The 13,498-nt window shown below is 39.2% G+C and overlaps 1 protein-coding gene and 1 long non-coding RNA gene across 2 annotated transcripts in view; both read right to left on the bottom strand.

Annotated features, from left to right (window-relative positions):
- The window catches only part of LOC133657233 (uncharacterized), a 972,718-nt gene that overhangs the window by 808,387 nt on the left and 150,833 nt on the right, over positions 1-13,498 (bottom strand). The window lies entirely within an intron of this gene.
- Positions 12,475-13,498, bottom strand: part of hcrtr2 (hypocretin (orexin) receptor 2) — a 65,099-nt gene continuing 64,075 nt past the window's right edge. The window contains exon 7 of the mRNA XM_062057649.1: positions 12,475-12,644. Coding sequence (XP_061913633.1) covers positions 12,475-12,644 — 170 coding nt within the window. The remainder of the gene's footprint in view (positions 12,645-13,498) is intronic.

The following is a 13,498-nucleotide window of genomic DNA, read 5'->3' as shown; positions in this document are numbered from 1 at the left end:
ATGGCAAGGGGATGTGTAAGATGCAATTTACAATTTTTTTTTTCACATTTTAACAAAAAGTTCCTTGCCCAAATCACGAATGAATGTGGACTACCACAAAGAGAATTTGAGTTCGCTGTTCGCCCTCACTTATAAACACATTATAACGGGACTGTCTGTGAACGTAGCTTGTCATTACAACTTCGTAAAGTAGATGTTATCAAAACTCTGCTTCCTCGGAGAAGGGTTATCATGGTTACATATTTAATGTACAGCAGAATATGCTTGTAATAAAATACTCCGTGTTCAAAGCAGTCGGTTTTTGCCGGATTGAAAATGACAAAGTATTTTGAGGTAAACCCATCCTGAAGAGACGGTCTTGAAGATGGTCTGTAAAACATAATCTATGCAAGATTTTATATACAACCTTTATTTAACCAGATAAGAACCCCATTGAGATCCCCAGATGCAAAACATGGGCAGGAGTAACAAAAAGTGTCTTTATTGCTCAAGACAGGGATAAAGAACAACATAAGTAGATAACATAAAACTACAATGCATAAAAATGGGAACAGCAGATTGCACGGTGAAAAATACTGCAACATGTACAATTGTGACGGTGCAGCGGGAGAAGAAGACGGCAGTGAGGCAATGACGTCGTTAGCTGTCAGCGTCTTTATTGACAGCAAGTTATGTGTGTGTGTGGTGTGTGATTAATCCAAAGATATATGGTGTGACTATGTGAGGTGTTGAGGGTGCGTGTTGGGATCGAGGCGGAAGTCCAAAGAGGGCAACGCAGAGAGGCGTCGTGATCGGTGGGCAGGCGTGAGGTCAAAGTCCAGAGAGGCAAGGGGAAATCCAGAGGGGGTCCAGGAAGACGAGACACACAACTCGACAACGAGGAATTGCGACAGGAAGCTGGAGGACGACACAACATGAGAGACAATGAACACGACGGGGAGGGAACACAGGGAGAGCGATAGCACATGCGATAAGGCTGGAGACATGTTGGCTTACTGTACGGGATACGAGAAGCTACGTTCTGGCACTGGATCTCAAGACGAGCGCACCGCGGGATGAGAGGCGGCAGGAGTGTGACCCATAACAACCATAAGATAAAGAAGAACAGAGTGGCTGTTAGTGATGGGACCAAATGTGCCGAGGATTCGAGGCGGAAGTCCAGAGACGGCAAAGCAGGCTCGGAAGTCGGAAGGCAGGCGGATGGTCGAGGGCAGGAGCGAGGCGTTGTGGTCAGTGGGCAGGCGTAAGGTGGAAGTTCAGATAGGAAAGGGGAAATCCAAAGGGGGTCCAGGAAGACGAGACACACAGCTCGACAATGAGGAATTGCGACAGGAAGCTGGAGGACGACACAACACGAGAGACTTGGAGGTGCTGATTCCCATCCCAGGCGCTTCACACTTTTAAAACTCAGTGTATAAAAAATCAGTGTATAAAAATTCAGTGTAAAAAATTCAGAGTATAAAAATTAGGTGGAAAACAAATGTGCGCTAAAAAATTCATTGTAGAAAAATGTGCTGCTTCAAAAAGCAAGACTTGCTTAAATTCCGGTAAATTAAGACTGAAGCAATCCATCCTGTCTCAGAACCAGCCAATGAGGTGGCAAGTTTGAAGTCACGTGACACGGTTCCTGTGTGACTGCCATCTACTGGTCACACTTATCATTACACCATGTACCATATACAATTGGTCCGAGATCGGTAAGCACAACCAGAATTAATATGTACATTAGGAGCATCGGGTTACAAGGCGCACTGTCAATTTTTGAGAAAATGAAAGGATTTTAAGTGTGCCTTATAGTCGGAAGAATACAGTAAGTTGAGGGGGAAAATGGCACATGGCCAGGACACGCACAATTGCGCACCTTTTTTTACTTAAGAACATGGGAGGATAGAAACCATGGTGCTTACACATTTTTTGCGACACTGTTGCCTCGGTACAAGATACCAAGTCGACGATATTTTACCAACAAACGAATGCAAAATTGACTGTATAATACTGCAAAAAATAAAATAGTGTCATATTCATGCTGTATAACTGACCTAATATCATTTACAAAATGTAAAATGTGTTGCATTTAAAGGAATCGGATCAAACCCTACCAAATAAAGTCGTTACATTTTTAAATGTACCGTGTCATGCTCCATGTGTCTAGATCAGGGCTGTCAAATGTACGGCCTGCGGGACGAGTATGGTAAGTATAAAAATTAGCTGAAATTTTTGAATAAAAGAAACTACTGTTCTAAATGTGTCCACTAGATGTCGCAATAGCAAATCTTTGTATCTTTGTAGATGATGCTACATATGTAAAACAAAATAAACCACATGATGTTAGTGCACCAGTCGAGGAAAATGATCAAACTACATAAATAACATCCTGTAATTTGATTTTGATATCATTTTTTATCTTGATGGATTGAAAATTAACACCAATGACTTGACTGATGAACATTATCACATGATGTATTCAGAAAGTATAAATAACGACAAATAAATATAGAATACTATTAACTGCAACATGTAAATGTAAAAAAAAAACAACAACAACATTACGATTTGTACATTTTCAGAATGTGCTTTTTCTATTTTTAAACAAAAAAAAACAATCTGAAGTTGTCTTTTTTTTTAAGTTATCGTGCCGTGATTTTACCAGTCCGGCCCACTTGGGCGTAGATTTCCCTACATGTGGCCCCCCGATCTAAAATGAGTTTGACCCCCCTGGTCTAGATACTTATTGAATTGTCTCATTATGTAGAGATGCACACCTCTAATAATTACATGTTTTTGCACGGACAATTTAAGTTTATTTGTGAAACACTTCCAGTGAAAAAAGAAACATAATGTGTTCATTCGTTACAGTAGATGGGACTTTAGTTTAAAGAAAAGAGCAGTTACTGTAAATAAGAATAGAGAAATATGAATGAATGAATGAATGAATGAATGAATGAAATGAGTTTATTTCGGTCATATAATCAACCATCAACCATATTGTGTGACCAGTTTAACAGTACAGATTATACATATTTAACAATCATACACATTTACACACAAAAAGAAAAGAAAAAGAATGACCGAAAAAGGAATAGGCTGAAGCCAAAGCTTATATTTACCTATCCTATACATCAGGGGTGGGCAATTAATTTTTACCGGGGGCCGCATGAGCAACCCGAGCACTGCTGGAGGGCCACATCGACAATATTTCAATTAAATTTTGCTCAATATTATTTTTGATGTATACCGTAAGATAAATAATAATAATAATTAATAATAATAGTAATACTTCAACATAGTGTATGTAACAGCATTCCATGACTAATATAAATAAATTAACATTAATAATAAATGACAGTAAAATAAGCACACGTATGACTGAGGAGTCATAGTGTAACTTTGTGTGATGTTTGAGTTGTCCGACTTTTTGTGTGGCCATAAACGCACCAGTGGTTTAGTGCTATGCGTGTTGGTGACAGATGACAAGTTGGTTTTGGCCTGGTTTGTACGGCAGAAAATGACTAGTTTTTCGAGATAGAAGTGTTTTACTTATGTTTTTGGTGTGGTTATGGCCGAATATAAACAGTTTTGCTCAATAAAGTGATCGATATAATTCCTGTCCTCGAAGCATCTCGATAGACGTTACAATAATTGAACGGTGTTCAATTGAACGGTGTTGACGAACACCGTTAGGGCCGCTTGTTGTCACTGTCACTCAAAGTTGCATTGCAAAATTACATAGAATAAATATGTTTATTTTGTTTAGAATTCAAATGGGATTTGATTTGGTGCGCGGCATATATTTGCTGCGCGCAGCAGACGCTTGAGCAGTGCGCAATTGCGCAGGCACGCACCTTAGAGGGAACGTTGCTTTGCAGTCCATGTCTTGTTGGAAACACGTCATTCTTCATCAACTTTTCTCTTTTTAGCGTCTCGGGTGTAAACCGTGCATCACTTGTCGCTGCATGTGCACCTTCACTTGCAGGTTACACACTGACACACGCCCATAAATAATAATTTTCAAAATAAAAGCAGCACAGTTGTATTGCGCGCACGACATAGATGTTTTTTGAACTTTATTTTGTAATTAATGATTGCAGCTGTTCACATTCACTCACAATCACGCACACGCATACGTCCACACGGAAGTAATACAAATAACGATTTTCAAAACAAAAGCAGCACCGTTGTATTGCACACTCGACATAGATACTTTTTAAAATTTATTTTGTAATTTATAATTGGCCTCACGCGGGCCGGACAGGGACGCACAAAGGGCCGGATGCGGCCCGCGGGCCGCAGAATGCCCAGGTCTGCTATACATTCACTGAAAATTAGATTGCCTGGAACATCGTTAAAAAAATCAATGGGATGAAAGATATCGTTGCTATATTTTATCATTTTCAATTATTTCACCTTTTAAGGTTTTCTTAAACCTTATCAAAGAACTACATGTCTTCAGCTCATCACTGAGCTTGTTCCACCATTTAACTCCTACAACTGAAATACATTTGTAATTTACACTACCGTTCAAAAGTTTGGGGTCACATTGAAATGTCCTTATTTTTGAAGGAAAAGCACTGTACTTTTCAATGAAGATAACTTTAAACTAGTCTTAACTTTAAAGAAATACACTCTATACATTGCTAATGTGGTAAATGACTATTCTAGCTGCAATTGTCTGGTTTTTGGTGCAATATCTACATAGGTGTATAGAGGCCCATTTCCAGCAACTATCACTCCAGTGTTCTAATGGTACAATGTGTTTGCTCATTGGCTCAGAAGGCGAATTGATGATTAGAAAACCCTTGTGCAATCATGTTCACACATCTGAAAACAGTTTAGCTCGTTACAGAAGCTACAAAACTGACCTTCCTTTGAGCAGATTGAGTTTCTGGAGCATCACATTTGTGGGGTCAATTAAACGCTCAAAATGGCCAGAAAAAGAGAACTTTCATCTGAAACTCGACAGTCTATTCTTGTTCTTAGAAATGAAGGCTATTCCACAAAATTGTTTGGGTGACCCCAAACTTTTGAACGGTAGTGTATATTCGTTCTTACTTTACCTATTTCAAAGATCAATATCCCCCGTAAATTATAGTTGTATCCTCTTAATTTAAAAAACCTAAGAATACAAGCTGCAAGGCTGTTGTTCTTTACTCGAAACATAATTTCCATTGTTTTTAAAAACACAATATCTGAAAATTTTAACACATTAGAACTTATAAATAATGGATTGGTATGTTCATAGTAGCACGTTTTGTGTATTATTCGAATGACCCTTTTTTAAAGTTCAATTATTGGGTCTATAAACATTTCCTCAAACTTCAACTGAATATGTTAAATATGGACACATACAATAATAATATAACATATGCAGACATGTCTTATTCAGCATGTGTCTTACTTTATACAGAATAGCAATGGATTTGGATAGTTTTCCCTTTATATATTCAATATGCGGTTTCCAACATAATTTATGATAGTTTATGATCAATGATCAATTATTATTCCCAATAATTTAGTTTCATATACTCAATTTCCACTTGTGCAACCATATTGGAAATGAATTGAAATCTAAATCTCTCATATATTTTTCTTTGAAGAAGAGGCACAGCAATCAATCAAGTGCAATCAATCAAATCACATGGATGCTTTTATTAAGACAATTTGACAAGTTAAAACAATGACCATTGTGCTGCAAAATCAATACATTAATCCCACATTCACCAAAGTGTGCACACATTTTGAACATATTTAATAAACAATGACAACATGAATTTAAAAAAATGTAAACAAATGTTCTTAAAAGCTGCTTGATGTGGAGGAAAATGTGCATGAATATTCCAATATCTAGCAGCCAAAAGGGCCATGTTTGATGTTTGTTGAAGAACACTTTTCCCAGTGTACGCCTCGCCTCCTTCAGTGCGGCATAAGTGGCGCCCTTTCAAAAAGCTGGCATCGTTTCCTGATAGGAAAAAAAAAAGTGATTTTTTTTTGTTTAGAGGCCTAAAATGTTTTCTCGGGAAGCAAGAAGAGCAGCATTCGACCGATTCATTATCGTGGTAAAAAGTTGTTCTTTTTCTTAGAAAAGCCCGCCATTCACAGGCCTGATGGATGTGCTCTCAGGGATGGATGGAAGAGGGTTGACATGTTTCATAACACTCCATATTACAGTCATTAGATACCGTTTCAAATAAAGTCACAGACATGGCATCCTGCAAACAAGGCAGCAGAAGCGATAAATATCAAGACAACGGCGGGAGCTAGCTTAGTACGAGTCAGAAAGGAACACGTTCACCACATAAGACATTTGTTTTTTCTGTCGTCATGGACAACAGTCACAAAACAAGTGAACAGCAACAAAGAGAGCACAAGCTTGTTGTGGTCGTGACTTTTTGTCTCCCTTCAGTAGAGCGAGCAGCAGATTGCAAAAAAAGATGAAAAATTCACCTAAACCCTATAACAATATTTAAATTAGTAGTGTCAAACACTTTTTTCTCTTTTTTTTTTAATCAGGATATTCCTACTTTTAAAATTTGGATTCATTTTAATTAAACTCAGTTAATTAGCTCTGTAAAATGATTACTTTTTAAAAGTTGTTTTTTTTTAATCAGGATATTTACTTTTAAAATTTGGATTAATTGTAGTTAAACTCAGCTAATTAGCTCTGTAAAATGACACATTTATAAAATCAGAAATCACACTTTTAAATGTTGATTAATTGTAATAAATCACAGTTCCTTATGGCTGTAAAATGATTGATATTTAAATTACAAACGGCACTTTTCAATTTTGATTAATTGTGATCAATCAGTTTGTTATTTGCTGTAAAAACGATACATTTTTAAATCAGAAATCACACTTTTAAATTTGGAATAATCATGCTTTTTAGCAGATCAATCCCACTTTTTAAATGTGGATTAGTTATGATTAATCCAATGATTAATGATATATTTTTAAATTACAAATCACACTTTTACATGTTGATTGATTGTTATTAATCACAGTTAATTATTGCTGTTAAACAACATTTTTTAAAATCAGAAATCACACTTTTGAATTTCAACTAATTCAGAATAGTAACAGTTAAATAACACATACAAAATATTATTTTTAAAATACAAAAAATCATACTTTTTAAGTGTGATTAATGGTGATTAATCAAAATTGTATATTTTTTAATCTAAAATCATTGCGATAAATCAGTTCAATAATGCTGTAAAAACGAAAAATCAGACTAATCCCATTTTTAAAAATTTGGATTAGTTGTGATTAATCACTGTTAATTAGCACTTTAAAATGAAATATTTTAAATTAGAAATCACACTTTTAAAATTTGATTGATTGTTATTAGTCATAGTTCGTTAGTGCTGTAAAATAATTATTTTTTTAAATCACAAATCACACTTTTAAATGTTGATTAATTGTGATACATAACAGTTCATTAGTGCTGTAAAATGATTGATATTTAAATTAGAAACCACACTTTTCAATTGTTATTAATTGTGATGAATCAGTTCATTATTTGCCTTAAAAACGATGCATTTTTAAATCAGAAATCATGCTTTTAAATTTGGAATCATGATTTTTATCAGATTAATCCCACTTTTTACATTTCCATAAATTGTGATTAATCACTGTTAATTAGCGCTTTAAAATTATTTATTTTTAAATTAGAAATCACACTTTTAAATTTTGATTGATTGTTATTAATCACATATATATTTTGAAATCCAAAATCATTGTGATGAATCAGTTAAAAAATGCTGTAAAAACGATACATTTTTAAATCAGAAATCACACTTTTAACTTTGGAATAATCATGATTTTTATAAGATTAATGACACTTTTTAAATGTGGATTAATTGTGATTATTCACAGTTAACTAGTGCTTTCAAATTATTCGTTTTAAAATCAGACATCTCACTTTTGAAATTTGATTGTTATTAATTAAAGTTCATTATTGCCATAAAAAAAATACTTTTTAAATCAGAAATCACACTAAAATTTCAACTAATTGAGAATAGTAACAGTTCCATCCATCCATCTTCTTCCGCTTATCCGAGAGAACAGTTAAACAACACATTAAAATATAATTTTTTTAAATAAAATATTATAAGTTTTAATTGTGATTAATCACATTTCATTAACAATTCAAAATTATATATTTTTCAAATCAAACATCGGACTAATCATGATGATTAACAGTTAACTAGCACTGTAAAATGATACATTTTTAAAATCAGAAATAACACTTTTGAATTTTGATTAATTGTAATTAATCACAGTTCACTGGTGCCGTAAAATGCTTGATTTTCATATTAGAAATCGCATTTATGAATGTTGATTAATTGTAATGAATCAGTTCATGAGCACTGTAAAATGATAGGCCTTTAAATCAGAACTTAAACTTGAATTAATTTAATGTAATTAATCATGATTATACACAGTTAATTAGTGCTGTAAAATGATACCTTTTTAAATCACATTTGTGAATTTTAACTAATCACATCGCTTGCTTGTATAATTCAAATACAATTGGTAATAGTAAAATATAACATTTTCGAAAACTCTGTAGTAATATTGCAAATAACAAGGTACACCAGTAGATCATAGATGAAACGCATCGATAAACATAACTCAGAGGGCACTTACGTGCTGTCAAAATAAATTTCGGAACTAATCTGAAATAACTTTTTGCAAATAATCACAAGTGAACACATTAACTTTGACAGCCCAAATATAGGCAACCAGAATACCATCTCAAATAAAAGCCCACTATGAATAAGACAGGAAGAAAAGCTCGGACTCGCTCAGTGTGTGCCAAATCTACACAGCCTGTTGTTTTAAAACTTTTCTATGTTAAAAATAACCTTCTTTATTCAGGTCAGCATGGTGATAAATGATAAACAAACATAAATGTATAATATAAATATTCTCTATCTGGTGAATTTTGTTTGTTTTATGACTACTGAGATACTAACTTGCAAATGCTCCGCATGACAGCACAATCTATCAATTTGAAAACAAAAATCATATTTTGAGGTAGCTAATGTCAGATCTCTAATTTGATTGACTCCACATCAGTATTTCTGATTTTAAATTAAATACAATCTGTACTGCGTTGAGGTAGATGCTAATGTTAATGAGCGCTAGCAGTGTCCCTTAGCACCCCCACCCTCAAAAGGGAGGCGGGGCCACGTGATACCTGAGCTGAGTTAATACTGTATAATGAATTGAAATGCTACTACATCACAGAAATGAGTGCACTCCTCACATTTAAGCAAATATTTTATTATATATTCTCTAGGGAAAACACTGTGGAACGTAAACATGGCGCTAGAGTAGTCAGTGTGCAGCTTGTATTGATTTACTATCCACTGAAAATGACTCAACAAACCATCATTATTGTCTAAATAACAGGCAACACAAGAGAGGAGGAAAGTCACTGTCTTGCCTACTGGCTCGTGGTAGCATCATAGCCTGGTGCTGAACGAGTGCTGCCGTCGCGAGAGAACTGCGGTCCACTGATTAAAGACATGCATTCCAACATGCACTGTGACATTTTGAAGCACAAGTGAAGTGAATTATATTTATACAGCGCTTTTCTCTAGTGACTAAAAGCGCTTTTACATAGTCCATCCATCCATCCATCCATCTTCTTCCGCTTATCCGAGGTTGGGTCGCGGGGGCAGCAGCCTAAGCAGGGAAGCCCAGACTTCCCTCTCCCCAGCCACTTCGTCCAGCACTTCCCAGGCCAGCCGGGAGACATAGTCTTCCCAACTTGTCCTGGGTCTTCCCCGTGGCCTCCTACCGGTCGGACGTGCCCTAAACACCTCCCTAGGAAGACGTTACGGTGGCATCCTGACCAGATGCCCGAACCACCTCATCTGGCTCCTCTCGGTGTGGAGGAGCAGTGGCTTTACTTTGAGCTCCTCCTGGATGGCAGAGCTTCTCACCTTATCGCTAAGGGAGAGCCCCGCCAACCGGCGGAGGAAACTCACTTCGGCCGCTTGTACCCATGATCTTGTCCTTTCGGTCATAACCCAAAGCTCATGACCATAGGTGAGGATGGGAACGTAGATCGACCGGTAAATTGAGAGCTTTGCCTTCCGGCTCAGCTCCTTCTTCACCACAACGGATCGATACAGCGTCCGCATTACTAAAGACGCCGCACCGACCCGCCTGTCGATCTCACGATCCACTCTTCCCTCACTTGTGAACAAGACTCAGAGGTACTTGAACTCCTCCACTTGGAGCAGGGTCTCCTCCGCAACCTGGAGATGGCACTCCACTCTTTTCCGGGCGAGAACCATGGACTCGGACTTGGAGGTGCTGATTCTCATCCCAGTCGCTTCACACTCAGCTGCGAACCAATCCAGTGAGAGCTGAAGATCCTGGCCATCAGGACCACATCATCTGCAAAAAGCAGAGACATAATCCTGCAGCCACCAAACCTCAACGCCTTGACTGCGCCTAGAAATTATGTCCATAAAAGTTATGAACAGAATCGGTGACAAAGGGCAGCCTTGGCGGAGTCCAACCCTCACTGGAAACGTGTTCGACTTACTGCCGGCAATGCGTACCAAGCTCTGACACTGATCATACAGGGGGCGGACCGCCACAATCAGACAGTCCGATACCCCATACTCTCTGAGCACCCCCCACAGGACTTCCCGAGGGACACGGTCGAATGCCTTGTCCAAGTCCACAAAGCACATGTAGACTGGTTGGGCAAACTGCCATGCACCCTCAAGGACCCTGCCGAGAGTATAGAGTTGGTCCACAGTTCCACGACCAGGACGAAAACCACAATGTTCCTCCTGAATCCGATGTTCGACTATCCGGCGTAGCCTCCTCTCCAGTACACCTGAATAGACCTTACCGGGAAGGCTGAGGAGTGTGATCCCACGATAGTTAGAACACACCCTCTGCTTCCCCTTCTTAAAGAGAGGAACCACCGCCCCAGTCTGCCAATCCAGAGGTACCGCCCCCGATGTCCACGAGATGCTGCAGAGTCTTGTCGACCAAGACAGCCCCACAGCATCCAAAACCTTAAGGAACTCCGGGCGGACCTCATCTACCCCCGGGGCCTTGCCACCGAGGAGCTTTTTAACTACCTCAGCAACCTCAGCCCTAGAAATAGGAGAGCCCACCACAGATTCCCCAGGCACTGCTTCCTCATAGGAAGATGTGTTGTTGGGATTGAGGAGGTCTTCGAAGTATTCCCTCCACCGATCCACAACATCCGCAGTCGCGGTCAGCAGAACACCATCCTCACCATACATACACGGTGTTGATAGTGCACTGCTTCCCCTTCCTGAGGCAGCGGATGGTGGTCCAGAATCGCTTCGAAGCCGTCCGGAAATCGTTTTCCATGGCTTCCCCGAACTCCTCCCATGTCCGAGTTTTTGCCTCCGTTTTGTCCGCTGCCTCAGAAGTCCTATGAGCCAAAAGAACCCGATAGGACTCCTTCTTCAGCTTGACGGCATCCCTCACCGCCGGTGTCCACCAACGGATTCTAGGATTACCGCCACGACAGGCACCAACTACCTTGCAGCCACAGCTCCAACCAGCCGCCTCGACAATAGAGGTGCGGAACATGGTCCACTCGGACTCAATGTCCAGCACCTCCCTCGTGACATGTTCAAAGTTCTTCCGGAGGTGGGAATTGAAACTCTCTCTGACAGGAGACTCTGCCAGACGTTCCCAGCAAACCCTCTCAATGCGTTTGGGCCTGCCAGGTCTGTCCGGCATCCTCCCCCACCATCGCAGCCAACTCACCACCAGGTGGTGATCGGTAGAAAGCTCCGCCCCTCTCTTCACCCGAGTGTCCAAAACATGAGGCCGCAAATCCGATGACACAACTACAAAGTCGATCATGGAACTGCAGCCTAGGGTGTCCTGGTGCCAAGTGCACATATGGACACTCTTATGTTTGAACATGGTGTTCGTTATGGACATAGTGAAACCCAATATCTAAGTTACATTTAAACCAGTGTGGGTGGCACTGGGAGCAGGTGGGTAAAGTGTCTTGCCCAAGGACACAACGGCAGTGACTAGGATGGCGGAAGCGGGGATCGAACCTGGAACGCTCAAGTTTCTGGCACGGCCACTCTACCAACCGAGCTATACCGCCCCAGTACAGTAATTCTGTACTGTTATACAAGTTGCACACTGACTACTCGAAGGTCTATCCAAGTTGTATTTCTTGTGCTTTGAGAAGATATATTGTGAGAAAATGGGTTGCAGAAATGTGGAGGTGTGTGGAGACTGTAAACGCAAATAGAAGAACACTGACAGCCGCCTTTCTAAGAGTGACATCGTCATAGAGACGACAGCCAGAGACTCATCACCGACTCCTGGAGGCGGGCAAATTTACAGAGGCCTTTTGTTCCCCCTTTATCCAAAGTAAGAGCCAGTTTGAACAGGGAAGATGCATTCAAGTGCTTGTTGTAAACGTGAAGAGCCGCTGCGCTGACGCTACACAACCTGGTCCGATATGCGTGACACGTTGTCCATGTGGTTCACTTGGGTTGACAGCGACTTTCGGCTGTCCGTGCTCATCCGAGCTCTCGTCCTCTTGGGTCTGTCTTGGTCTTGTCCGGAACAGTGACAAGAAAAGGCGGCCTTGAACTCCTCACGGAACTTGCCTAAACAAAAGTGAAAAACAAAAGTGGTTTTCACTTCACAGGTGTGCTTGAAGCCCATTGAGAGAATGCCAAGAGTGTGCAAAACAGTAATCAGAGCAAATGGTGGCTATTTTGAAGAAACTAGAATATAAAACGTAGTTTCAGTTATTTCACCTTTTTTTTTGTTAAGTACATAACTCCACATGCGTTCATTCATAGCTTTGATGCCTTCAGGGACAATCTACAATGTAAATAGTTATGAAAATAAAGAAAAGATAGATAGATAGATAGATAGATAGATAGATAGATAGATAGATAGATAGATAGATAGATAGATAGATAGATAGATAGATAGATAGATAGATAGATAGATAGATAGATAGATAGATAGATAGATAGATATTACTTTATTGATTCCTTCAGGAGAGTTCCCTCAGGAAAATTGAAATTCCAGCAGCAGTGTACAGAATTGAGATCGAATTTAAAAAATAAAAAGTAAAAAATAAATAATGGGGGTATATGGGCAAACAGGGACAAAGCATAATACTACCACCACCTTGCTTGACAGTAGGGATGGTGTTCCTGGGATTAAAGGCCTCACCATTTAGCTGTGGCTATGGAAGTAGCTTACCACCACCAGGTGTGAATGAATGATGGGTTCTACATGTAAAGCGACTTTGGGTACTTAGAAAAGCGCTATATAAATCGCAGGTATTATTATTATTATTTCTCCTCCAAACATATTGCTGGGTATTGTGGCCAAACAGCACACTTTTTGTTTCATCTGACCACAGAACTTTCCTCCAGAAGGTCTTATCTTTGTTCATATGATGTCAGATGAAACCAAAAATTGAGCTGATTGGTCACAATACACA

Source organism: Entelurus aequoreus, linkage group LG09, assembly GCF_033978785.1.
Source record: "Entelurus aequoreus isolate RoL-2023_Sb linkage group LG09, RoL_Eaeq_v1.1, whole genome shotgun sequence".
NCBI lineage: Eukaryota > Metazoa > Chordata > Actinopteri > Syngnathiformes > Syngnathidae > Entelurus > Entelurus aequoreus.
Note: the sequence above shows the minus strand (reverse complement) of the source record. Positions and strands in the feature narration are given on the sequence as shown.